This window comes from Panulirus ornatus, chromosome 7, assembly GCF_036320965.1.
Source record: "Panulirus ornatus isolate Po-2019 chromosome 7, ASM3632096v1, whole genome shotgun sequence".
In the NCBI taxonomy this organism is placed as follows: Eukaryota; Metazoa; Arthropoda; class Malacostraca; order Decapoda; family Palinuridae; genus Panulirus; species Panulirus ornatus.
This window is the reverse complement of record NC_092230.1, coordinates 46,410,580-46,437,521: the sequence shown is the minus strand read 5'-3', so window position 1 is coordinate 46,437,521 and position 26,942 is coordinate 46,410,580. Positions and strand designations below refer to the sequence as shown.

Genomic DNA, 26,942 nt, shown 5'->3' with positions numbered 1-26,942 from the left:
AAGGGGTTAGGATGGTCACCTTACTTACGGATGGGATGTACCAATGCATGCTTCCAAGAAAATGGAAAAGTTATGGTTTTTATAAACAGATACAGAATAGATGAGCAAGAATATGTGCAAGTTTGGAGGTATGTGGGGATGTATACCATTAGGACCACAAGCCTTCCATGTGTCCACGTGAAGAAGTGCTCTTTGGACAGTGTAAAAAGAAATTACAGGGAGATGCATAGGATTAGTAAGAGGAGCAGCATGGGGTGAAGAAACATTAGAGCCATCCAAGTTTTTTTTTAATGATGAAGGCACCACTCATGGACAAAAGTCCACCCTTGATTGAAATAAAGAGAGAATTATGAAGCAGAAAAAGAAAAGACAAGGGAAAGTATTTATGAATTTTTGAGGACATGAAGGACCTGTCTTTTGATGTGTGCCAGGTCATAGGTATTGGGAGAGACATGAGAAGGTAAAGAGTTCCAAAGCTTTGGCATGTAGGGAAAGAAGTAGGTATCGAACGGCCCGCCTTTGAGTTGCAAAGGCACACAGTAATCATGTGATGCAGCAGCATGCTAAGTATTGCATGGTCTAGCTAGTGGTGGGGGCACACAAGCAGCCAAGTCTTGGAAATGATAACCACAGTATTACCAACAGAAGAGGGAAAGTGAACCAACATTGTGGCATAGGGCAAGGGAGTCATGTTTGGAAGTTAGCCTGGGACAGTTCATAAGTCACACTGGTTTCGACGACTCTGAAATGTGAAAGCAGTACTCCATACAAGGAAGAATCATTCCCTTGCATAAACAGAGCAACTGTTCAGAAGAGAAGTTTCGACATTTAAACAGGACACTTACTTTCTTAGTGGCAGACTTAGTTATTCTTGTAGAGTTGGAGGAGAAATTAGAACCAAAAGAGTTACTGTGCCTATGGGAGAGACTGCTATGGTATTGTCAGAACAGAATAGTGAAGGAAAGGTAGAGCAACAAAAGGTATTTTTGATACCCTTAGCTAAAGACCAGAAAGACCTATTATTGGATAAAGGGGAGAGGGTATCGCACTTCCCATGAATAAAGGAATGCTATACCTCATGGATAACATATTTGTAATGATTACAGGCATTGTTGAATGGTAAATGGTAGTCAGAGGAAATGGTTTGGAAGAAGAGATTGACTTGAAGGAAGAGGGGATATGTGCTTCCATTCCCACAGCAGTAACCTCTGCTATGCATTTGGCAGAGATAGAAGCATCACCACATAAGAAACAGTAGTTTACCCAAGGAAAGTCAGAAAAGACTTTTTATAAGTTATTCCAGTCTGCTTTGTTGAGATGCCAGTATTTATGTTTAGAAGGGGTTGCTGAAGGGAGAGTTGCCATTAAAATAGATACATTTATGAAAGTGTAATTAAATGAACCAATTGGGGGAGAGATTTTGTAGCTATAGCTCAAAGAATTAGAGGGGCTAAACAGATCCAGAACATTAGGAGAGTGGTTACAGCAGTCAGGAATATGTGTGGGATGAGCTAGAACCACCCCAAATTTAAGAGCAGTACTCAATACAAAGATGAATCAATCCTTCGTATAAACGGAGCAACTGTTCAGAAGAGAAGAAGGTTCGACATTTAAATAGAACACCCAGTTTCTTAGAGGCAGACTTAGCTGTTTCTATAATCTGGGGTTTCATAGAAAGAGTGGATGTTACAGTAATACCAGATATGTTCATTGAGCCAAGAGGTGGAATTACAGAAGCGTCAAAGGAAAGATGAGAGTTGTAAGGAGTTTTCGAGAGAGATGGGTAGAAACTAGGTCTTGGAGGCATTAAACTACAAGATTTTTGTACCCCACTGAGATATCCTGTCCAAGTCTGAGTTTATCGAGGAAGCTGTGTTAAGACAAGATGCAGATTGAGTGAGAGAAGAGGGAGCAGAATTGAAGGATGTGAATGAATGCAGTGTTGAGTCATCAGCATATGAGTGCATTGGATTATTTGTGGAGGGAAGGAAGTCATTAAAAAAAAGATAAAGAGTGTAGGGAAATGGACAGTTCCCTGAGGAACACCGCTGTCGATGTAGTAAAGGGGGGAGACTGATCTATCAAGAACTACAGTGATAGATTGGCTGGAGAGGAAGCTAGATATGAAGGAGCAAAGTGATGGAGAGAGCCTAAAGAGGGGAGCTTAGAGATGAGACCCCAATGTCACACCCTGTCAGAAGCCTTAGATATGTCAAGGGCAGCTAGACATGGCTCCACAAAATCTTTCAGGGATATCTGTCCTTTAATCTCACTTGTAAGCATCAGCTCAAACACAGTTTCACTGCATCTTTGACACCACAGGGCTTTGACCTCACCTTATAGGATCAGGTCAAATGCATCTGCACTACATCCTTGACACCATTTCCCTTTGACTTATCCTTTATGGATCAAGTTTGAAGCATCCTTACTAAACCAGGTTTAACATGCTAATTGTTGGAAAGGAAATATAAGAAAAGAAGTAACTGAACAAAGCATATTTTTCTCTAACAAAGATTGAAATAGATTTTTTTCATACATTTGTCATTTCTTGCGTGAGCGAGTAGCATGATGAACGGATGACTGAGCCTGAGAGGAAAATATCCTTGCTCGGCTTTTTACCCTGTTCCATCTTTTGGAAAGTGTATTAACATTGGATTTCCAGCCTAATGCTCCCTCCCCTTTTAGTTTTGTTGCCTTCTGTGACACACTGGGAATGCATGAACAGTATTCTTTCTCCCCTATCCCTAGTGATAATGAGAAATAGATATGTAGGCTAAAAGTCTGTTTACCCAGTGACATACTTTGGAATGTTCATGACAGTGAAAAACAGATCATTTGAGAAGTATTATCTTTTTGTAGCAAGACTTCCATTAGGAAGTTGTCAGGAACCTTTAGTTATGAATTAAAAAGAAGCTTCAAAGAGCAAGTTTGACTCAATCTATTGCAGAATGTCACCATAACTTTTGAATGAAATGTCTTTGAACATTTATGTTTTTTATTTTTGTTTTGCTCTTTATTTGCAGAACTGACTCCCACGAGTAAGTTACAACCAGGAGCAGTACTCATTTATCATGATATGTTGATAGACCACAAGTCATTTTGGTATGAAATTGGTCAAGAAATGTAAATTTCAGTTTGTCATAAAGGACTGCATTACCATGCCTATACATTTCTTTAAGATTCAGTGTGTACATTGATATTTTATACCGATGTTCACTACATAGGCATAGTTTTGTATCACTGATATCAGTTAAGTGGCTGCATCAGGAAAAAAAGATCATGATTGTAAGAAATTAGATGTTTCATTACAAAGTATTGTTTGAGAGACTTTTCTTGTGGGGTTTTTATTATTTAATATACAGATATCTGTGGATGATATGAGCATCTGATCCAGTACTGAAAGACTTTCAAAGCAACACAGTTTTCATGTTCTAGAAGACTTTCAAAGCAACATATTTTTTTCCATTCTAAAAGACTTTCAAAGTAACATATTGTTTTCAAGTTGTAAATACTTTCAGAGTTATGTATTGTTTTCACATTCTAAAAGACTTTCATAGTAACATATTGTTTTCACCTTCTGAAAGACTTTTAAAGGAACATATTGATTTCATGTTCTAAGAGACTTCAAAATAACATATTGTTTTCACTTCATGTCACTTCTGGTATTTGAGAAACTGATTTTATGGTTAAGGAAAACTCCTGATACTTATACATTATTTTTCTGCATGGACCTTTCAGTCTTTTCATTTTCTCTTGTATGATTCCATGGATTTTGGCAAGTAATACAGTTCTGATTAGTTGTATTGATTTGCCTCTTATGGCTGTTATGTATAGAGGACAGTGGTGATGATTCATCTTCTGGTCATGCAGTGTGTGCATACAGGAAAATTTGTTAAGTGTACGTATTATACGGTCTGGCCACTCCCAAGGAGCCTTACTCCAGCCCCATCGACTATTGAGTCGTCCTTCACAAAGTGAGGCACTTTCATAATTTGTCCATCAAAATATGATTTTGACATGGCAGGCAAGCAGGAATAAGGTTTGAATGTTACTCATGCATATGCATTTTAGAGGCTTTGAACATAATGATTTCTTTTATGGTACTCTTTGGACATTTCTTGGTGTGACCACCCTGTTAACTAAAGATTGACTTTTATTACATCATAACTATTTTTTCGTCTCTGTTCCCTCATGGAACTGAGAAATCTTCCCTTCCAACCACTGTTTCTTTCAGCTGACTGTCATGTAGATTCCACATGAGTAAGCACTAAGAGCCCTGTGGAATACCAGTTGACTATGACAAATGCAATATGCCTGTGCCATTCTGAGTTGATTCCAACCCTTTCATTTGGTTCCCTTGCTTGTTAAGGAGCATAGCTTCCCAGCTTGGTTTGAATGGAGCTACAGTGGAGTGCATGTTTAAAAAGTGTGTATAGTGAGGCAAAAAACAGCTTCCTGTGTCAAAGTAGACTTTTCCTTGATGTTAAGAAGGGAAAATTATCAGTCTTTGGAGGTGTAAGTAATATCATCAAAAAATGATCCTGAGCTATTTCAGATTGCTTTACCAATAATGCATATGGTCATGCTTTTTTGATGATTTAAAAGAGTATTTATTAGTGAAAAGGATATAGATATCATTGCTGGTTTTCATTGTTTGATATGATGTGCTGATTATTTTTTTTCACAGTGGAGAGGGCAGCTCAGGCTGCTCGAGAAGCTGAAGCATCAGCTGCAGCTCTGCTGTCTGCCTCTGCAATAAACCAGGAGACATCAAGAGGTAGTGATGGTCACAACACACAACTGCCAAACCAAGTTATGCTTCACCAAAAACTAGGTCACTGTCAGCTAGATTCCCATACGGATGATCAAATAGGATCAAATTCTTTAATGTCATCCTCTGAAGAGATTGCACCACATGAGGATGAAAATGCTTCTGCAGTATCAAGAGCCACTGCCCCTGTTTACGTTGAGCCTCCATCTGGTTCTCTCAGTCAAACTCCACACCTAGAATGTCCAGAGCCTATTGAAGTTGCACATAGTGGCCGTGACCCAGCAGATCTGCAGGCAGCCCAAGGATTGGCTGACTTACAGAGGGGCCAGAGTCTGAGCCTTAGCAGTAACCCAGCAGTTTCCACACCCAACCCTATGACCTTCATGGTGAATGAACTTCAGGAGGTAAATTATTTAAAAAGTATAAAGTTTAGAATAGTAAGAAACAACACCACTGATTGACAGGGATTAGAAATTTTGGTAATGGTTTGCAGAAGTGAGATAGCAAGGCTTACTTAGGGAATTATACCCTTTGCCACCCTTTGGCTATGAATATGGGAATCTTAGGTCTGCATGATTAAGTTTAATATCATATTCTTGGTTGCATGCTCTTGGGGTACTGTATGTGAATGGGAATGTAGTTGATGGAATAGGATGAGTTTACAATTGCTTAGCATTATGAAAAAAGTTTTAAATTGTCCATCTTTTTGTCTGCACCTTGTTTTAGGTGTAAAGTGCAGTAGGCTTTGCAGACTCTCCAAACATCATTAATTGTATGCATCTTCAGTAAGATATCAGTTTATCTTTGCTACTCTGTTTATGGAACTAGACAAAACTGAGATCATTACATTCCTTACATTTAGTAGAGGTGATTTAGACAGTGCTCCATGATTTAGAGTATTTTTGTTGACCAATGATACATGAATGACAGTAGGAAGGAATGTGAAGTGTTAATTTAAAATAAAAGTGAAACACCTGTAGAAATCAACAAAACCTGTAAAAACCATGCCCAGCTTCCCCCCCTAGCAACTGAGATTTGTAATATTTGTATATCAACATTAATGTGACCTTCAACTGGAGATTGTGAGGAGGTATTGCTCATAATAAGGGTGAAAAGGAACAATATTATTTGCCTGGTGTGTCATCTGTTTGTGTAAATTTTTTGCATGTTAGTGTGATGCTCAGTTGTGTATTTATTTGGTATATTTCAACTATGTCTTTGAAATTTAAGGTAGATCTTGGCAGAAAGGGGAAGTTATAGATTTCCATAAGTTCTGTTGATTTCTGTACAAGATTTTTACTTATTTTTAGGCTGTCTAACCTGCATTTTCCCAGGTCTTACATTATTCAATATCTTAGGATAATAGAAAATGCTCCATATCACTATAAGCACCAGTCTTAATTTTGCTAAGTGTAAGAAATGGAAGGATACCACTTGTCTAGTTCCATAAAGAAACAGAAAGGCATGGCTAAGCTGATACTGCACCATATCTTTGTGTTTATCTGCATTTGTGCATCTGTTGATCACCTACAACCTCTTGCACCATATCTTTGTGTTTATCTGCATTGGTGCATCTGTTGATCACCTACAACCTCTTGCTCTATTTCCACTGTACATTTGGGCTTCCTTTCTTCCTATACTTGTTCAGCTCTTCTTTTATATTGAATATGTTTTCATTATTCTTTCCATATTCATTCTTTCAAAATAACTACTGAGCACATGAACTGTCATGAAATACCAAATATGTATAAATATTTGAGTAGCAGAGATGATCAACGGGCATTATTAGATTACATATTAATTGATAGGTGTGTAAAAGAGAGACTTTTGGATGTAAATGTGCTGAGAGGAGAAGGTGGGCTGTCTGATCACTGTCTTGTGAAGGCAAGGGTAAAGATTAGTAGGGGTTTTTGAAAAAGAGGAAACAGTGTTGGGGAGAAGAGAGTGGTGAGAGTAAGTGAGCTTGGAAAGGAGACCTGTGTGAAGAAATACCAGAAGAGATGGAGTTTAGAATGACAAAAGGTGAGAGTAAATGAAAAGGGGAGTGGGTAAGGAATAGGAGGAATTTAGGAAAGCAGTGTTGGTATGTGCAAGAGATGCTTGTGGCACATGAAAGATGAGAGGTGGGCAGATTAGAAAGGGTGATGAGTGGTGGGATGAAGAAGTAAAGTTGCTAGTGGGTGGTACTTACAAGGAAGGAGTGCAAATTATCAGGGAATGTATAAGAAGAAGCCACAGGAGGGCAAGAGGAAGGTGCAGGAGTTGAAAAAGAGGCAAATGCGAGTTGGGTTGAGTGAGTATTGGTAAACTTTTGGGAGAATAAGAATATGCTTTGGAAGGAGATAAATAATGTGTGAAAGATAAGAGAACAAATGGAAACATCAGTGAAAGCGGCAAAAAGGAAAGAAATAACAGGTAACAACAAAGTGAGCATTTTGAAGGACTCCTAAATGTATTTGATGACAGGGCAGCAGAAGGAAGTTTTACTCAGGGTGGTATGCGAAGTGAGAGAGTAATGGAGAGTGGTTTGGTGAAAAGAGAAGAGGTGGTGAAAGCTTTGTGTAAGATGAAGTGTGGTGAGGCAGCTGGAGTGGATGGTATTGCAGGTGAATGTATTAAGAAAGGGAATGACTGTGTTGTTGATTGGTTGATAAAGATTTTCATTGTACATATGGATCATGGTGAGGTGCCTGAGGATTGGCAGAATGCATATGTAATGCCATTGTTTAAAGGCAAAGAGGATGAAGGTGAGTGTTCAAACCACAAAAGTATAAGTTTGTTGAGTATGCCTGGTAAGTTGTATGGGAGGGTATTGATTGAAAGGGTGAAGGCATGTAGACAGCATCAGATTGGGGAGAAGCAGTGTGGTTTGAGAAGTGGTAGAGGAAGTGTAGATAATTTGTTTACTTTGAAGAATGTGTGTGTGTGTAATGCAAAGAAACACAGATGGATTTGTAAGTGGCATTTATGGGTCTGGAGAAGGCTTATGATAGGGTTGATAGATGTGCTTGCTTTGTGGAAGATCTTAAGAATCTATGGTGTGGCAAGAAAGTTGTCAGAAGCATGAAGTTTTTTTTTTTATATCAAGGGTAAAGCTCGTATACGAGTAGGAAGAGAGGAGACTGAATGATTCCAAGTGAAGGTTAGTCTGTGTTGGGGGTGTATGATATCTCCATGGTTGTTCAGTTTGTTAATGGTTGGAGTGGTGGGGGAGGTAAATGCAAGTCTTGGAGAGAGGAGTGAGTATGCAGTGTGTGGGGGATGATAGGGCCTGGGAAGTGAGTCAGTTGTTTTTTGCTAATGATACAGCATTGGTGGCTGCAGAAGTTGGTGACTGAATTTGGAGTGTGTGAAAGGAGAAAGTTGACAGTAAATGTAAATAAAGCAAGGACATTAGGTTCAGTAGGGTTGAGGGACAAGTTAATTGAGATGTAAAATAGAATGGAGGAAGTGAAGTGTTTTAGATATATGGGAGTGGACATGGCTGCAAATGGAACCTTGGAAGTGGAAGTGAGTGGAGGAGGGGATGAAGATTCTGGGAACATTGAAGAAAGTGAGGGTATAAAGAACATTATTTGAGAGGGCAAAAATGGTTATGTTTGAAGGAATAGTACTCCCAATAATATTATATGGTCACGAGGCATGGACTGTAGATAAGGCTGTGCAGAGAAGCTGGTAAGAAAGGAAAAATTGAGGTGAATAAGATGATTGGGAGTTTTATGGGAATTCATGAAATATGTAATAAATGCAAGTGCATAGGTTTTGGGAGCAAGAGAAGTGTGTGATTTAGAGTACAGTTTTGGAAAACAAGAAATTGCAGTAGAAGGAAGATATAAGAAAATTTAAGGAGAGGAAGAGAAGAGCTAGGAAACTAATTTTGTCTAAAACAAAAATTTAGGTGATTTAGTGTACTGCTGTTCAGTTTATGATTTGCAGCATAGTTTTTTATGTAGTCATTAGCATCTCACAAATCTTTGATTTCTTTAATTTACTGCTCACTAGTTATAGAATATCTTTCATCGTAGTGTGGTTTTGTTCATATCCTTTTACAGATACCCTCAAGAGGAAGGTGGGATTCACTTTTCAGATATCCCATATCAAAATCCATATTCTTGGTTGGACTATACCCTGAAACCTCTGGTACATTGGTTGGCTGTGTTATATTCATTTGCAGACAAGTTGAAGAAATTGAAGCATTGCAGATGTTTTGAACAGTTGAATTTGCTTCCTCTAGCAGAGAATCAAGATTGCTGGAAGGTATTACCTGTGTTTGATGCCAGACTGATGAGGATCACTAGGTAGGAGGAATATTTTTTTTTTATCAATCATCATACTTAGTCATCGTCTCCCGTGTCAGCAAGGTAGCGTAAGGAGACAGATGAAAGAATGGCCCATCCCACCCACATACACGTGTATATAAATAAACATCCCCACACACAAATATACATACCTATACATTTCGATGTAAAAGGGGAAACAAGAAGGAGTCACGCAGGGAGTGCTCATCTTCCCCAAAGGCTCAGATTGGGGTGTCTAAATGTGTGTGGATGTAACCAAGATGAGAAAAAAGGAGAGATAGGTAGTATGTTTGAGGAAAGGAACCTGGATGTTTTGGCTCTGAGTGAAAGGAAGCTCAAGGGTTAAGGGGAAGAGTGGTTTGGGAATGTTTTGGGAGTAAAGTCAGGGGTTGGTGAGAGGACAGGAGCAAAGGAAGGAGTAGCACTACTTCTGAAACAGGAGTTGTGGGAGTATGTGATAGAATGTAAGAAAGTAAACTCTTGATTGATATGGGTAAAACTGAAAGGTTGAGAGAGCAGAAGAGGGTGTATTGAAATGGTTTGGTCACATGGAGAGAATGAGTGAGGAAAGATTGACAAAGAGGATATATGTGTCAGAGGTGGAGGAAAAGAGAAGTGGGAGACCAAATTGGAGGTGGAAGGATGGAGTGAAAAAGATTTTGGGCAATCAGGACCTGAACATGCAGGAGGGTGAAAGGCGTGCGAGGAATAGAGTGAATTGGAACGATGTGGTATACCGGGGTTGATGTGCTGTCAGTGAATTGAACCAGGGCATGTGAAGCATCTGGGGTAAACCATGGAAAGTTTTGTGGGGCCTGGATGTGGAAAGGGAGCTGTGGTTTCAGTGCATTATATATAACATCTAGAGACTAAGTGTGAACGAATGTGGCCTTTGTTGTTTTTTCTTAGCGCTACCATGCACGCGTGTGGGAGGAGGGGCGTGTCATTTCATGTGTGGCGGAGTGGCGAAGGGAATGAATAAAGGCGGCAAGTATTGATTATGTATATGTGTATGTATGTATATCTGCGTATGTATATATATGTATACGTTGAAATGTATAGGTATGTATATGTGCGTGTGTGGAAGTGTATGTATATATATGTGTATGTGGGTGGGCTAGGCCAATCTTTCATCTATTTACTTGCGCTACCTCGCTAACGCGGGAGACAGCGACAAAGTTTAATAAAATAAAATAAACATTTCAACGTATACATACATATACATACACAGACATATACGTATATACACATGTGCATATTCACACTTGCTGCCTTCATCCATTCCCGTTGCCACTGTAAAATACGAGAACTTTAGCTCCAGGTATATGTATAGTGCAGTACTGTATTTGGTGCTTGTTTACTAATATTCCATTAACCATTACATGGTGGACACAGATTGGAAATCCCATCATGGAGTGTGGAAACATTGGAAATAGAAGATATTGTTTCCTTTATGAAATGATAGATTAGGAGATCCACCTTCTGACCCTATGGATATACTTGGTATTCCAGTAAGATGGACCCTGTCTTGGAAACCCCACATTATGGAAATAATTAAGTGTGCCTTTAAGAAAACAGGAATCCTGTTTAGATATTGAAATATTATCTTGTTAACAGTTTCTCCGTTTATTCAAAGGATTGATCTGTCTTTGTATGGCGGACTGCCCTCACTTCTGGGATGTTTCTAGCTCTGCATCCTTACTTGACAGAGTTGAATCAAAAGTGGTCTGACTGAATGACTCTCCCAGACTTACTTCAAAACTTGACCTACTTTCCCTGTGCTGCAATGTTGGTTCACTTTCCCTTTTCTTTAGGTATTTCTTTTGTTTGTGCTCCTGAGAGCTGGCTGCTTGTTTACCTTCAGCACTAGCTAGACCATGCAATACTTGGCAAGCTGCTGTGTCATATGACTTTTGTGTGGCCGCTCACATCTTAAAGGTGGACCATTTTGATAATGTTTCTTTCCCTACACCTCAAAGCTTGGAGCCCCTGATCCTTTCATGTCTTTCCCAATAACTCTGACATGGCACTTTTTACAAGACAGGTTTATCACTTCCTCCAAAATTTTTCAATACTTTTCCTTGTCTCTTCTTTTTCCCTTTCATTAAACTCTTTGTATTTCAGTCAAGGTCTGGCCTTGATATGAACTTTTGTCCTTAACTGAAGCTTTAAGAAAAATTGAAAAGACTAAAAAGCATTCAAAAGTAACAAAAAATCTACAGAAGGGTATATTGTTACCTTTGTGTTGGCCTAGAAGGGGTGTGAATGATGCATTTGACATAACAGAGGAAGACATGGAAATGATGTCTCCTTTATGTTGAGTTTTTCTTACTGTACTTCTATTTGATACATGGGCATAGCGATAGTAATAAATACCATGACTTCACTAATAAATATTACATGTCTCGCATAAAAATTAAGGGTGAGAGAGATTGAGTGGCAAGTGTATGGAGTATATTGAAAGATATGTTTCTTTCTTTGTATTGTAACCTTTACTTACTCTTCATACTCACTCTTATTTCAAACATACTCTTAATTCATACAGAGGCACAGCATTTACACTTACCAGTGCATCCCTATCTGGAATATGGTGTTCAGTTTTGGTCACCCTATTGAGACAAAGTGGATAGAGTACAGAGGCGAGCTACCTAGATGATTCCTGACTCGAGAAACAAATCCTATAAGAGTTTAATAAAAGGTCTGAATCCATTAAGTTTAGTAAAAAAAAGATTAAGAGGTGGTCTGATACAAGTATTCAAAATCACAAAAGAATTAGATAATCTCAATTTTGAGGTACTTAAGGATAGATTTTTGTGAACAATAAGGCCTATTGTTTATTCCTTGCACTGCCTTGGACATGTGGGAAGTAACAAACAATTATGATAAAAGTAGACATATTTCACCTTTCACATCTTATGTTTAAAGAAATAGTGGTTCCATTATTTTCTGTTTGCAAGGCATAGGCTATAGATAGAGTTTGGAGGGTGGATGTGTTGGAAGTGAAATGTTTTAGGACTATGTGGTGTGGTGTTTGATCAAGTAAGTTATGAAAAGGTAATAAAAAGAATGTGGTTGAGAAATTAGAAGGGATATGTGCAAATGGTTTGGACATATGGAGAGAATCAGTAAGGAAAGGTTGACAAAGAGGGTATGTGTTTCAGAAATGGAGGGAACAAGGAGAACCAGGAGGTTTAATTGGAGATGGAAGGATGGAGATTTTGAGCAATTGGGGCCTGGACATGCAGGAGGATAAAGGGCATACACAGAATAGAATGAATTGGATCAATGTGGTATACTGGGGTCAACATGCTGTCAGTGGACTGAATCAAGGCAGTTGAAAAGTCCGGGGTAAACTATGGAAAGATTTGTGAGGCCTGGATATGGATAGGAAACTGTGGTTTCAGTGCATTACTCATGACAGATCATGTATGGATATGAGCGTATGTGGCTTTTTTTGCCTGTTTCCTTATACTACCTCACTGACATGGGAGCGGCGATCGGGTGTGAGGGAGAAGAGAATGTATATGTTATTTTTTCTTTTCCTTAATACATTTGCTGTTTCCTGTGAGGTCGGGTGGTGTTGGGAATGGATGAAGGTGAGCAAGGTATGAATATGTACATGTATATATATGTATGTATGTATTTGTATGTATGTATAGGTGTGTACGTGAGTGAGTATTTTTCTTCATCTTTTTCTTGGCGCTACATGCAAGTGGGAGGAGGTTGATTGGCTTGGATGTCTGGGGATGATATTTGAGATGATTTTTCCAGGAAATATTTTAGCTTTTTTCCTATCACATGCTACCAAAGTCCTCCATTACCTGAGAATCACATTGATGAAATTAGGCGCGATTGCTGTGTAATTTCTTCCCAAAGCTCAAGTACACGAGGGACACCTTCTTCTCCTTTCACAATCTCACTGAAATCACTTTCTTTACATTTCTCCTGTTATTCCTCTTCTTTTTCTTTATCAAATGATACATAAGTGTTCTTCCTAATGCCTTATATCATCCACAAACTACTTATTTTCTATGGGGTCTCCTTTTATGCACAATCTTCAGGTGAATTACTGTGCACTTTATGATTGTAGGGTTACTGCAGATAGCAGATTTTTTTGTGTCCTTCTCTGCAGTAAAAGAGACAGAGACCTCTATAGGCTGTTTAAGGTATGATACATCAACTGAATTTGTAAACAGAGGTGGGAAAATGTAACACATCAACTGTTGTTGGCCACCAATATCTAAGAACACAGCAATTATTGTTGGCTGCTATTTCAGGGTAAATCCAATATTTTTTGTTAGTATGTATTTTTAGATGAAAAATGATATGTAGGTGTAAAAGATGGGGAAGGGTGGGTGAGTGGATAATGATGCCATGTAGTTGCTTTCAGCCTGGCAGGCAAGAGGTATTGGCAGAAGGGGGTTGCTGGAGGCATGGTATAGTTAGGTAATGGAATTGTGCACACAGTCTAGTGGGCAGGAAGTGGAGCTGATCTTGTAAAGTAGAATTAATCTCTGGGCATGAGCTTAAACCTCTTCATAAGTTATTATTTGTGAATTAAAAGGCTTTTGCTAATTCTATATATATTTTAAATGAGTAAGATACTTCAAACATAATTACCTATTTGTGCGGCATGAAGAAGGAAGTCAGCACTCTCAGGGCCTCATCTCTTGTATGTTTCTGTGGTTGATTCTGGCACTCTCACCAATATGGGAACCTGCAAACAAGTATGAAAAAAGATTATTGAAATATAACTGCAAGCATAGAAATGTAACACAGAATACACAAAAATAGGATTTAGGATTAGATATCACAATTGAGCATTTTATTTCATGAACTGAGCTTAGAAGTTTATAATTGACTTTTTTAACTTTTTCTTGATAGGGTTTGGAAAACTGGGACTACAGTGTATTGAAAGGATTGATCAGTAAAATGATATGTGAGTAAGGTGATTATGAGTTAAGTCAAAAAGAAGTACTACATGATTGAGGTAGCTTTTTAATTGAAAATGTTTGCAAATTGATCAGAAATACTCATATGGTGCACAACTATATCTCCCACACACAGAATTATTCCTATACCTAACTTTTTCGCATACCATCTAGTCCTTGTTTGGGAGGTATATTGATTATATATGGCTTTCCTTCAGCGGGCAGTTTCTGTTTCCATTTGTCTATAATCCTTCTTCCTACCCAGACTGCTGTGTCCATTATCGTTTACCATCATATCTTTGACATATCTTTATTGAAATGAAATTGACTTTTCAATGGTAAATACATATTGATATAAATTTTCAGATTCCTCTTGAAATTCGTCGCTCTGTTGGAGGAAAGGGTTTGGAGTGTGTGGTTTGTGGAAAAGTATTCAACCGCCTCCTTAAGTTGAAACAGCATCATCGGACTCACACTGGGGAGAGACCGTGGGGTTGCAACAATTGTGGGAAGACTTTCAGTACTGCATCCTACCTCCAAAAACATCGCCTTACATGTCTCATACCTGCACATCAACGGCAGTTCTCTTGCTGTAAGAATTAAGAATGCTCAGATTTAATAGATAAGGGTTTTGTGGTAAAATCAAATATGGACAAGCGTAACTGTAGTAGTTTATTCATCATTTCAGGTAATTTTTCAATAAAGTTTCTGTAATATATTCTTATCAAAAAATACATAATCAAAACTTCTGCACTATTGTCGCAAGTCTCAGGAAACCAGCTACATTTACTATGCAGGACTATGGTACTAATTCTAAAACCATCAGATCCATCCAGCTACCCTTCCTTTTACTACCTAGTATCACTTTCTTCAATAATCATACTTACTGAAAAACTGGTCCGCAGTAGAATCAAACAAATTATCCCACTTACATTTATGCAACATGTCTTTAAAACCAATCACTCCAATACCTTACTTGGACCTTAAACAATGTACATCCTAGATGGCTTCAAGTACCCACAACCCCCTTCATGCACAGTATTGATAGCAGAATACATCAACAAGGCATTTGACATCTGTCCTGTAACATATCTTCACACAAAAGATACCAGACACAACTCTCCACAGTAATCACAAAAAGTGGTTGGCCACCTTCACAACTGGCAGCCAAGCCAGAGTCACTAATGAAGGCTTTACGTCTAAAACCCTTAAGCTCTACAGAGAAGTTTCCAAGGAAAAAGGCAGGGTTATTAGGTTCAGCAGGGTTGAGGGACAAGTTAGTTGGGATGTGTTTGAATGGAGAAAAATTGTAGGAAGTGAAGTGTTTTAGATATCTGAGAGTGGACTTAGCAGCGAATGGAAGTGGAAGCGAGTCACAGGGTGGGAGAGGGGTTGAAGGTTCTAAGAGCTTTAAGTTATTGGGGCCTGAACGCGCAGGAGGATGAGAGGCATGCATGCAGTAAAGGAAATTAGAGTGATAAGGTATACAAGGGGCAACATGCTTTCAGTTTGCAGAACCAAGGGGTTGGCTGTGGTTTAGTTGCATCATTCAAAACAGCTAGAAAGGAGAATTGAACAAAATGAGGTTGTTCTTATACTTCTTTCTACCTCTTTATATGGGAAATGCAAACCAGAATGAAAAAGATGTAGATATATAGCAAAGCACATTAAAGAGAATGGATCCCAGAACTGTTGAACTCCATCCCTGTACTCTACAAATAGGTACAATAATTACACACTTCCTTACTTAACTTACATTGAGTGGCTAAATGCTATCTACCATCCAGAAGTACCCATGACATTTTTCCTGTGTGTTATGGTTTTCACATAACCCTGCATACTGCATTTTTATTGCTACCCCTCATACTTGCATACCATCAATCTTATTACCTTACTTTTCCTCTTCCTTGTAGCTAAGTTGAATATTGGGTTATATTTACATTACGCTTCATTATTTGTAGCATCATGAATACAAAATTATTTACCCTAATATAGCAAAAAAAGGTGCTAGTATTCAGTTTCATCTCAAAGATGTGTGTCACCGAGGGTTTGGGCTCCGAAGTTCCTTGCAGACGCACCTAGCTACTCATGCCACAAACAAGCCCTTCACCTGTGATATATGTGGCCAGTCCTTTGCCCTCAAGTTTACGCGAGACACACACAAGGCACAACATACAGGTAAGTTAATTCAACAAATGTATGAATATAACTTACAAATGTGCAGTAAGGGCAGTTATAGGATTTTGATAAAAAGCAGAGTGAGACTGTATTTTAAGCTTCCTTTTTCAATGCCAGGAAGTCGTCCTTGGGTATGCAGTGTGTGTGGCCGCTCTTACGTGACAAAATATAAGTTACGTGCTCACATGAAGGCTCATACTGGGGAATTAGTCTGCTCTGTATGTGGCCGCCAGTTTACCTCACAGGTATTTCATGTATTACTGTTCATTTTAAAATCTCTGTCAGTATACCAGAACACGTGTGAGTATTGCATGCAGAATATATACAAAACTACTTCACTCTTGTTAGGAGCATTAATGCTAAGAGGACTTACCAAAGAAGTCTTCATAAGAGTTCAATTGACAAGCGACCCTGGCAGGAAGAGTGAGTACTAAGTAAAATATGATTGAAGGAATAAAAAGCTTGTAAGAGGCAGACCATATTAAAATTCATTTACATATTCTTTTGTTTATTATACGTTGTTGCTGTTTTCTGCGTTAGCGAGGTAACACAAGGAAACAGACAAAAGAATGGCCCAACTCACCCACATACACATGTATATATGTAAACGCCCACACACGCACATACACATACCTATACATTTCACTGTGTACATACATATACATATATACACGTACTTATTCGCACATGCTGCCTTCATCCATTCCCGTCTACATCCTGCCACACATGAAAGGGCACCCCCCCCTCCCCCTGCGCGGGCATGAGGTAGTGCTAGGAAAAGACGATGAAGGCCACATTCATTCACACTCACTCTCTATCTATCATGTGTAATGCACCGAAACCACAGCTCCCTTTCCACATCCAGGCCCCACAAAACTTTCCATGGTTTACCAAAGATGCTTCACATGCCTTGGTTCAATCCATTGACAGCACGTCGACCCCAGTATACCACATCGTTCCAATTCACTCAATTCCTTGCACGCCTTTCACTTCTTGTATGTTCAGGCCCCGATCGCTCAAAATCTTTTTCACGCCATCCTTCCTCCTCCAGTATGGTCTCCCATTTCTCCTCGTTCCCTCCACCTCTGACACATATATCCTCTTTGTCAGTCTTTCCTCACTCATTCTCTCCATGTGACCAGACCACAACTCTCTCACAACCACACTCTTTTTATTACCACACATCTCTCTCACCCTTTCATTACTTACTCGATCAAACCACCTCACACCATTTATTACCACACATCTCTCTCACCCTTTCATTACTTACTCGATCAAACCACCTCACACCACACACTGTTCTCAAACATTTCACTTCCAACACATCCACTCTCCTCCGCACAACCCTATCTATAGCCCATGCCTTGCCACCATATAACATTGTTGGAACCACTATTCCCCCAAACATACCCATTTTTGCTTTCCGAGATAATGTTTTCGCCTTCCACACATTCTTCAACGCTCCCAGAACCCTCGTCCCCTCCCCCACCCTGTGACTTACTTCCACTTCCATGGTTCCATCCGCTGCTAAATCCACTCCCAGATATCTAAAACACTTCACTTCTTCCAGTTTTACTCCATTCAAACTTACCTCCCAATCAACTTGTCCCTCCATGCTACTGAACCTAATAACCTTGCTCTTATTCACATTTTCCATATTGATATGACTTAATTTAGCCCCAAGGTTTGTTTTTAAAAATGCACAGCTTCTTTTCCTGCCATAGTGAAGTATCTTCAGGAACAGAAAAAGAACAGCTTCATTTGTCCTATGTCCATAATATACCAAGAGTAGAGCCTACCGCTCACATTCAAGTGCCACAGACTGTTCCATAGTTTTCCTTGACTGCTTCATATACCATGGTTCACCACTTCACAGCACATTTCACCCCCATACACCACATTGATTTAATACATTGTCTCATGCATGCCTATAACACTCCAGAATGCTCAAGCCCTGTCTCCTTTTGTCCATCTGACTCATAACTTCTGTAAGTTATTCTTTCTTTGTTTATCACCTAGTTGTCTGAACCATTTCAGCACACCCTGATCAGCTCTCGCAATTAGACTAAACCTTTCCTTAATATGATTAATAAGATTAGTCCACCTCACACTGCATACTGTCGTCACACATTTCAATTCCAACATGTTCTTCCTTTTCATTTCCTTTGCATTCAGGGACCAAGACTCACATCCATACAACATTGTCCATCTTTGCCCTAAAAGACACTGACCTCTTTCTCTCCACAGTCCTCTGCACCTCAAATTGTGTCCCTCACCTCCATTCTTTGACTAAGTTCAGCCCCTGTGGTTCCATCTGTTGCCATCTCCATTCTTAGATGCCTAAGTACTCCTCTTCATATGTCTTCCCCTTTCAAATTTACATTCAAGCTGTCCTGCCTGATAATAGTGCTGCACTTATTTACCTTTTTTCATAATTTGTCACCCCCAGAGCTGTGTCATATGCAAACAACAACTGATTTTCCTCTTATGCTTCCCATCCTCAGTATATCATAGATCTGCCCTTTGCTCTACAACCCCTATATTCACTTCTTCACCATGTCCATAAACAGATTAAAACGACTGTGGTAACATCACACATATTCGATATATACCTACCTTCACCAAGATCCACTCTCCCTCCTCCCTTTCTATCCACACATGCCTTACTCTGCTGATAAAAACTTTCCTTCTGCAAATCCTCTTCATCATACCTGTCATATGCTTTCTCCAGGTCCATAGATGCCTCTGACAATTTACTCTATCTCCAAGTCTTTATCACTTAAAATATAAGCAGACATATGGTCTACATATCCTATATCTTTCCAAAAATCACACTGCTCTGTTCCCAGTCAGATGTTTTGTACATGCCACAACTCTTTCAGCACCAATCTATTACACACCTTACGATGTATACTCAACAAATTCATATCTTTGCAGTTGGAGTATTCTGCCAGTCCAAAGGCACCTCAACAGGGCTATACAAACATTGAATAGCCTGACTGACATTAAATGACTAATCAACAGTGTTATCACCCCTTTTCTTCAGAAACTACATCTCTCTCTTTACTAAACTATGGGTTAGAATTCCCTTTCTCCATACACCATCTCATCACAGTTATGTCTACCACTGTATCATTTAAGACATTCAACAGTCCATTAAAATACTCCTAACTCCTTTTTGGCTGTTCCCACTTTCTTATCTGCCCACTTCACTTACTTTCATATGTTCCCTCACTCTGACATTATGTGCCTCCTTTCAACACATTTTCATACAATCTTTCAAGCTGATCAATGCTCACCCGCCCTACCTCACATTTGCTCTCTTTTCAGCTCTTTACCTCTTGCCACTTTTTCTTGAACACCTCTCAAGCACTTGCACTCCTTACTTGCGGATACCATCCATACACCTCTCCTTGCTCTTCCACTTGCAGATTAAGTTCATCCCATCAGGCACGACCTTTCTCATATCCCAGCATCCTACTTAAACTCCAGGAGTCATTCATATAAAGACTTATGTAACAAGCTCCAGGAATCATCATGAGTGCAAATTTTTGTAAGCTTTGCTTAAATTCCTCCCCAGTATTTTGACATTTGCTTTGGCAGTTATAGGTAATTTTTAAGACTACCACTCTCTAAAATTAAATTCTGGTGTACATAAATATGTAAACATATGTCATTTTATATGCGAATATGTGATTAGTAACTTTAAAGAGTTTGTGGGTAAGTTTGAGAATTTTTTGTAAAGTTCACCTTTTTTTTACTAGTTTGTACATTTTCTTTTACATACATTTTGTTCATTCTATAAAGAATTCAGAATTTGAAAACTTTTTTGTCCAATTGGTAAAAACTTTGTGTCATCTGGACTTTAGGGATTTGATTAAGTATTACAATACTATCACCCCACCTCACTCTTCCATCAAATAATGTACCCTTCATAAAAGCTTTAAATAAACATGGTGACGTCACAGTCTTAATGCTTGATGCACTTCCAGATATATTTCATACCACTCACTCATACCTTCACACATGCAGTACTTCTACTGTAAAACCTTCTAGTTTTCTTATTAACTTTATCATTTCATTTCAAATTGCTAATTTGTAAACCTAAAAACTTTTAAGGTGCCCAAAGATCTCCCAGATAACTCTGTATCTTGGTTAGAGTATTTACTGAAACATTTTGCGATTGTTTGTACAGTTCTATAAAAAATAAGATTGCATGTAAAATCATGAAGTCTCTCATAATAGGAATACATAAAGGCCCTTGTGAGTAAACATGTTTATCTATCTATATCTCTGATGCCTGTTCCCTCGTGAGGGTATAAAATTAGAAGTAGAAAAGCAGGTAAAGGTAAGATTAAAGGAATACAGCAAAATAGGCATGAGAGATAACAGCATTTATGGGATATATGGCTGACAGCCCATGGGAAAATTGATAAGTTTGGCCTTTGAAGATAATCAACAGAAGGAAACCATATGCTTTGCTTTTTTAGTAACTGATATTTCTGGTTGCTTGGTTCATTTGATCACACTATTTATTTTGAGCACTGAAACAATTTCTATTCCAAATCATAATAGAAGAAAAAATCCTAATAATTGTGCATCATCAAGTATTCCACGGGTCATCATAGCCCAAGTAACTTGCTATACTTTTCCTGGCAGGATTCCCTGGGACGTCATCAGCGACTGCACGATGGTTCTGGCAAGAATCCTATGCTTCCAACATGCCATGTTTGCAACAAGAAATTTGCTACACCCAGCTTGCTTAAGAGACATGTTGCTGTATGTACATTGTCCTTGAACACAACTTTGAATAGTAGGATTTTTTCAAATTATTATTCCAATGGGGCCATTTTGTAGTCTGTTCCTGATTCTTCCTCCCTAATGTGGGAAATGGAGAATAAGTATGTTTTTTTCTTGTTCATACTTGATCGCCTTGTCCAACCTTAGTGGGATTGTGCCATGAACAGATGAAGAAAGGCCACATCCACTCTTTAGTTATTATTTGTAAGGTACCGAAACCACAGTTCCCTAATTCAGTCCACTGACCCTAGTATACCACATCATTCTAAAAGTTGTAAAAGAGGGAGCCAAGCAAAGAGTTTGCATCCTCCCTGTAGGCTCAGGGTAGGGTATCTGAAAGTGTGTGGATATAATCAAGATAAGGGAGAGATAGATAGTATGTTTGAGGAAAGAATTCTGGATGTTCTAACTCTGAGTGGAACAAGGCTCAAAGTTAAGGGGGAAGAATGGTTTGGGGATGTCTTTTTATATTTTGTGGGGGTGGGGTAAGATCAGAGATTATAGTGAGGACAAGAGCTAAGGAATGGAAAGCGTTTTTGCTAAAGGAGGAATTGTGGGAATGTATGAAATACTGTAAAGAAGTGGACCATAGACTGATGTAGGTAAAAATGAAAGTGGAATCCGAGAAGTAGGTGATTATTACTGCTTATGCACTTGATGATGAGATGACTGAGGGAGAGAGATATTTTAGGAGGAACTGAGTGAGTGCATCAGTAGTTTTGATGTGAGAGATCAGGTATTAGTGATGGGTGATGTGAATGCAAAAGTGGGTAATGTGGCAGTTGAGGGTATAACTGGGAGGTATGGGGTATTTGATAAGTTGAATGGAAATCTTGAACAGCTTGTAGAGCTGTGTGCTGGTAAAGGACTGGTGATTGGGAATAACTGGTTGAAAAAGTGTTATGTGGAATAGCAGAGATGGTGAGCGGGCATTGTTGGATTACGTACCGATTGACAGGCGTGCAAGAGAGACTCTTAGAGGTGGTGGTGGGGAGAGAGATTTGTAGAGGCTTTCAGAAAGGAAGAATTGATATGGGTAAGAAGAGGCTGGTGAAAAAGGGTGAGTTTAGTCATGTGTGAAGAGCTACTAGGAGAAACTAAATGCAGAATGGCAAAAGGTGAGAAAAAATATAAAGATATATTTTGGTAATACTGTTGTTGAAGGTGCAGCAAGATATAGGCTGCAAAAGAGAGAGAATTGTTGCAGATGACAGGAATGATTTTGATCATGGGGATGCATTAGTCTTGTGCTTGAAAGGGAAGGTGTAAATTTAAATGTTAATTTCCCTTTTCAAAGACACTTAAATGTGGAGAATGAACAATTGTTGTGCTTATATTAACATGTAAGCTGTTTGAATGTGGGTCAAGGATTGTGAAGGTAAGCTGAAAGGCTATATCTGCTCATTTGCTTTACCCCATTTTATTAAAGTTAAAAAGATGTTACAAAGATACAGCATAGACAGCAGTATTAATCAATTTACTTTTTCTACTGTAGTGGAAATGGTTGTAATTTGGGTGAGCAATACATTTCTACTTTTTGTTGTATCATAGAAATAATTGAATGTTGTTGTGTTTTATAACCATCTTCAGAAATTACCATAGAAAATTTCCAAGAATTTAAATGTATTTTTCTTCATTCAGAGTCATGAACGTCAGAATTCCCTGAAATGTACTGTGTGTGGCCAAGACTTTGTGAACCATCAACAAATGACAGCTCATCACAGTCAACACCAGCAGTCAGCTCTATCCAAGTCACACAAGTGTCACATATGCAATAAATTGTTTGTTCAAGAATCCAATCTAAGTCGTCATCTTGCCAGCCATACAAATGCAACATTCCACCAGCAGAACAGCACTCAGTCACTTCCTGCAGTTCAGACTAAAGACTGCAATATGAATGCTACAAGCACCCAGCTGAATCGAGGCCTGGATTCACTTCAGCAGCCAGATGCCACATGCTTTATTGCTGAGAAGAAGCCATCACTCTTCCAACAAGCTCAGAGTGCATCACAAATGAATAGTAACCTTGGTCAGCCAGCATGTGGAGGTGAAAATTACCTTGGTGCTGTATCTCAACAACAGCAACATGCACACCACTTACAGAATGCTCAGCAGCTTCATATTGTTACTGTAGGACAGGCTCAGCAGCAAGAACATTTGATAAGCAATAGAACAAGCAACACTTCTCGTTCATCTGACATGCAAGCCCAAGTTTTCCTCTCAAGTGTTTCCTATGATCCCCAGATTTTGGGTACTAGTTTACAAGATACTGCATATCAGCAGCCACAAGGACAAGAGTAGGTGTTATGAGCTGATACAAACATACAAGAAATTTGAGATGTAAGATTTTCTAGTCATGTGACAAAAACGTGTGGTCATTACAGTAAGGTGTAGTTTCTACAGTTGGATGATGTTTTGTTTATGCACTTGCTCTGCTAAACATTATCAGCATCTGATTTTTGACAGGACATATTCATCATAAACAACATAGGTGCAGGAAACACCATATGCAATAACAGGTTATCCTGGAATTTGTATTATTTTTATATAATATTTATTTATACACAATAGTATTTAGTTTACCAGTCTTCCTTTATCATGCAGATGAAACCTGTTAAATATATGAGATTGAATAAAGAATTAATTTTTCACTAATTACTTTCCCTATATAGTTATTACTGTGAAGGCTTGAACACTGAAAACTTCTTCTGGCATAAGGTGGAGATGTATTCCAGATGGTCTGATGTCAAATCAAATAGTTGGACTGTTTTGTAATTCTAAAGTTTCTTTTGGACAGTAAAACATTTACAAAACTACAAAATTTTGGAGCAGAAATATAAAAAAATGAATGGGAAAAGCACGCAAAAACGAGAAACAAATACAACAGAATAGTACAGTTTTTGAACTCGATGACAAGAAAGGATGAGGTTTCAAGGAATTATCTGATAAGGAAATATAAACACGTAAAACGCGGGAGACAGAAAAAAAAAGAAAAAAAGAAAAAAGATAACTTCTATTGGTAGAGAGGAAATGAGGAAGAGTAATCTTGGGAGATCATGAGGTGGAATTATATGACATAAGTGCTTTTATACTTGAAATAACCATGGGAAATCAAATGCTTCCCTAAGCCAACAGATACCCAATAAAGATGAACTAAAGAATCACAAAGTCATCCAAAAGAATATTCATTAATTACTTATTTACAGGCCTTAATATTTCTTAACAAATATTTCAACCCCAGATTATAATTCAGCATGAAAAATAATATTTGAACTGGTTTTCATGAAAATCTATAACCCTAACAAAAATTGCAGGCAATATTTTCTTTTTTAGCCAAAATCTTTTTTTGTTTTACCACTGAAATATGAGACATGAAACGCTTCTGTACTTGAAATAATCACGCAAAATATCTCATTATGCTTCCCTAACCTGACAGATACCGATTAGTATATTATTATTATTATATATTTTTTTTTATTATACTTTGTCGCTGTCTCCCGTGTTTGCGAGGTAGCGCAAGGAAACAGACGAAAGAAATGGCCCAACCCCCCCCCATACACATGTATATACATACGTCCACACACGCAAATATACATACCTACACAGCTTTCCATGGTTTACCCCAGACGCTTCACATGCCTTGCTTCAATCCACTGACAGCACGTCAACCCCGGTATACCACATCGCTCCAATTCACTCTATTCCTTGCCCTCCTTTCACCCTCCTGCATGTTCAGGCCCCGATCACACAAAATCTTTTTCACTCCATCTTTCCACCTCCAATTTGGTCTCCCTCTTCTCCTTGTTCCCTCCACCTCCGACACATATATCCTCTTGGTCAATCTTTCCTCACTCATCCTCTCCATGTGCCCAAACCACTTCAAAACACCCTCTTCTGCTCTCTCAACCACGCTCTTTTTTATTTCCACACATCTCTCTTACCCTTACGTTACTCACTCGATCAAACCACCTCACACCACACATTGTCCTCAAACATCTCATTTCCAGCACATCCATCCTCCTGCGCACAACTCTATCAATAGCCCACGCCTCGCAACCATACAACATTGTATAAACTGAAAAATCACAGAATCAACCAAAAGAGTAATAATTAATTACTTATTTACTTATTTTCCAGATCTGAACTCAACATGAAAAATAATCCTTATGCTGTGGCTTTCAAGCAAATCTATTACACTCACAAAGATAACAGACACTGCAAATCTATTACTCACAAAAATACAAAAAATTACAGGCAATAGTTGCATTTCCCCCCAAAAAAACCTTGTTTTATCATTTTAAGACATTATGAAATGCTTATATAGCTGAAAGAATAAAAAAATGTAGTAATTTCCAGAAATGACAGACACCTAAAAGAGTAACCATTAAGTAGTTCATGTCAAGGTCCTGCAATATATAGTTCGACTCCAGATTTCGATTAAGCATGAAAATTATTACTTATATTGAGGTTTTCAAACAAATCTAATAGCCTGAAAAAACAAATAAACAATAAGATATAAAGGAATTTTTAAGCCCAAAAACCTTTTTGTTTTAAAACTGACATAATGAAATGCTTCTTTACTTGAAATAATCGTAGAAAGTACCTTGTAATACTACTATAACCTGAATGATATCCAATTCAAGCCAAATATTCACAGAATTGTCCAAAGGAGTAACTATCAAGTCCTCATTTACATGCCTTTACATCCACAAATATATATTTCAACCACAGATTTGAATTCAGCAAGTAAAATAGTCCTTACATTAGGTTTTCAAGGAAAACTATTACCCCCACAAAAAAAATTACAGGTAATTTTTTCATGTGCAAAACAATTTTGTTTTATAATCTAATTATGACAATGAAATGCTTCCGTACTTGAAATATAGAAAATATCTCAATGATTTCCTGAGGCAACAGATACCCAATAAAACAAACGGAATAATTACTAAATCATCCAAAAGATTAATCAATGATTACTTATTTACAGGCCTTCATGTCCTTCAACATGTGCTTCAATGCCAGATTCTTATTCAGCATGAAAAATAGTTCTTATACCGAGATTTTCAAGCAAATTTCTCATCCTCACAGAATGACCAAAAATTGCAGGTAATAGTTTGGCAAAGTTTTAGCCTAAAAGCCTTTTTGCTTTAAAATTGAAATATGACATAGTAAATAGCTTTTATGCTTGAAATAATCATGAGAAATGTCTAATGCTTTCCCAATTTGATTAATACCCAATAAATATGAAGTGAATAATCACAGTACAGTCCAAAATGGTAACCATTAATGACTTATTTACATGTCTTAATGTCCCACAACATATATTTCAACCAAAGATTTGAAATAGGCACGAAAATTAGTCCTCATATTAAAGTTTTCAAGCAAACCTATTAGCCTCAAGAAAATTCCAAAATCTGCAAGTAATATATCAAGGAAATTTTGTTTTAAAACTGAAATGTGACATAATAAACGCTTCTAAACATGAAATAATCACAGGAAATATGTCACAATGTTTCTGTGACACGAATGATGCCCAAATAATGCCAAATAATCACAGATTCATCCAAAGGAGTAACAATTAATCACTTACTTACAGGCTTTAATATCCCCTGATATATTTCTTGACCCCAGATTCAAACTAAGAAAGTTGAATAGTCATTATACTGAAGTTTGCAAGGAGATATGTTACCCTCACAAAAATACCAAAATTACAAGAAATAGTTCAAAGAATTTTTTATCCTAAAAGCCTTTTTGTTTTAAAACTGAAATATGACATACTGAAATGCTTCAGTGCTTAAAATAATCACAGAATGCATCTCATAATGCTTCTGTAACAGGAGTGACACCCAATAAGTATGAACTGAATAACCACAGAATATTCTATATGAGTAACTATTAATTACTTATTTACAGGCTTTAATATCCCCAAATATATATTTTTACCCAAGATTCAAATTCAGTAAG

At 38.1% G+C, this 26,942-nt stretch overlaps 1 protein-coding gene across 1 annotated transcript in view; it reads left to right on the top strand.

Moving 5' to 3' along the window:
- Positions 1-23,629, top strand: part of LOC139749599 (uncharacterized) — a 36,237-nt gene extending 12,608 nt beyond the window's left edge. Inside the window, exons 4-9 of the mRNA XM_071663709.1 lie at positions 4,688-5,175; positions 14,367-14,592; positions 16,032-16,178; positions 16,296-16,423; positions 20,838-20,957; positions 22,620-23,629. Of these exons, the coding sequence (XP_071519810.1) occupies positions 4,688-5,175; positions 14,367-14,592; positions 16,032-16,178; positions 16,296-16,423; positions 20,838-20,957; positions 22,620-23,279 (1,769 nt within the window). The 3' untranslated portion in view covers positions 23,280-23,629. The remainder of the gene's footprint in view (positions 1-4,687; positions 5,176-14,366; positions 14,593-16,031; positions 16,179-16,295; positions 16,424-20,837; positions 20,958-22,619) is intronic.
- Positions 23,630-26,942: the final 3,313 nt, after the last annotated feature.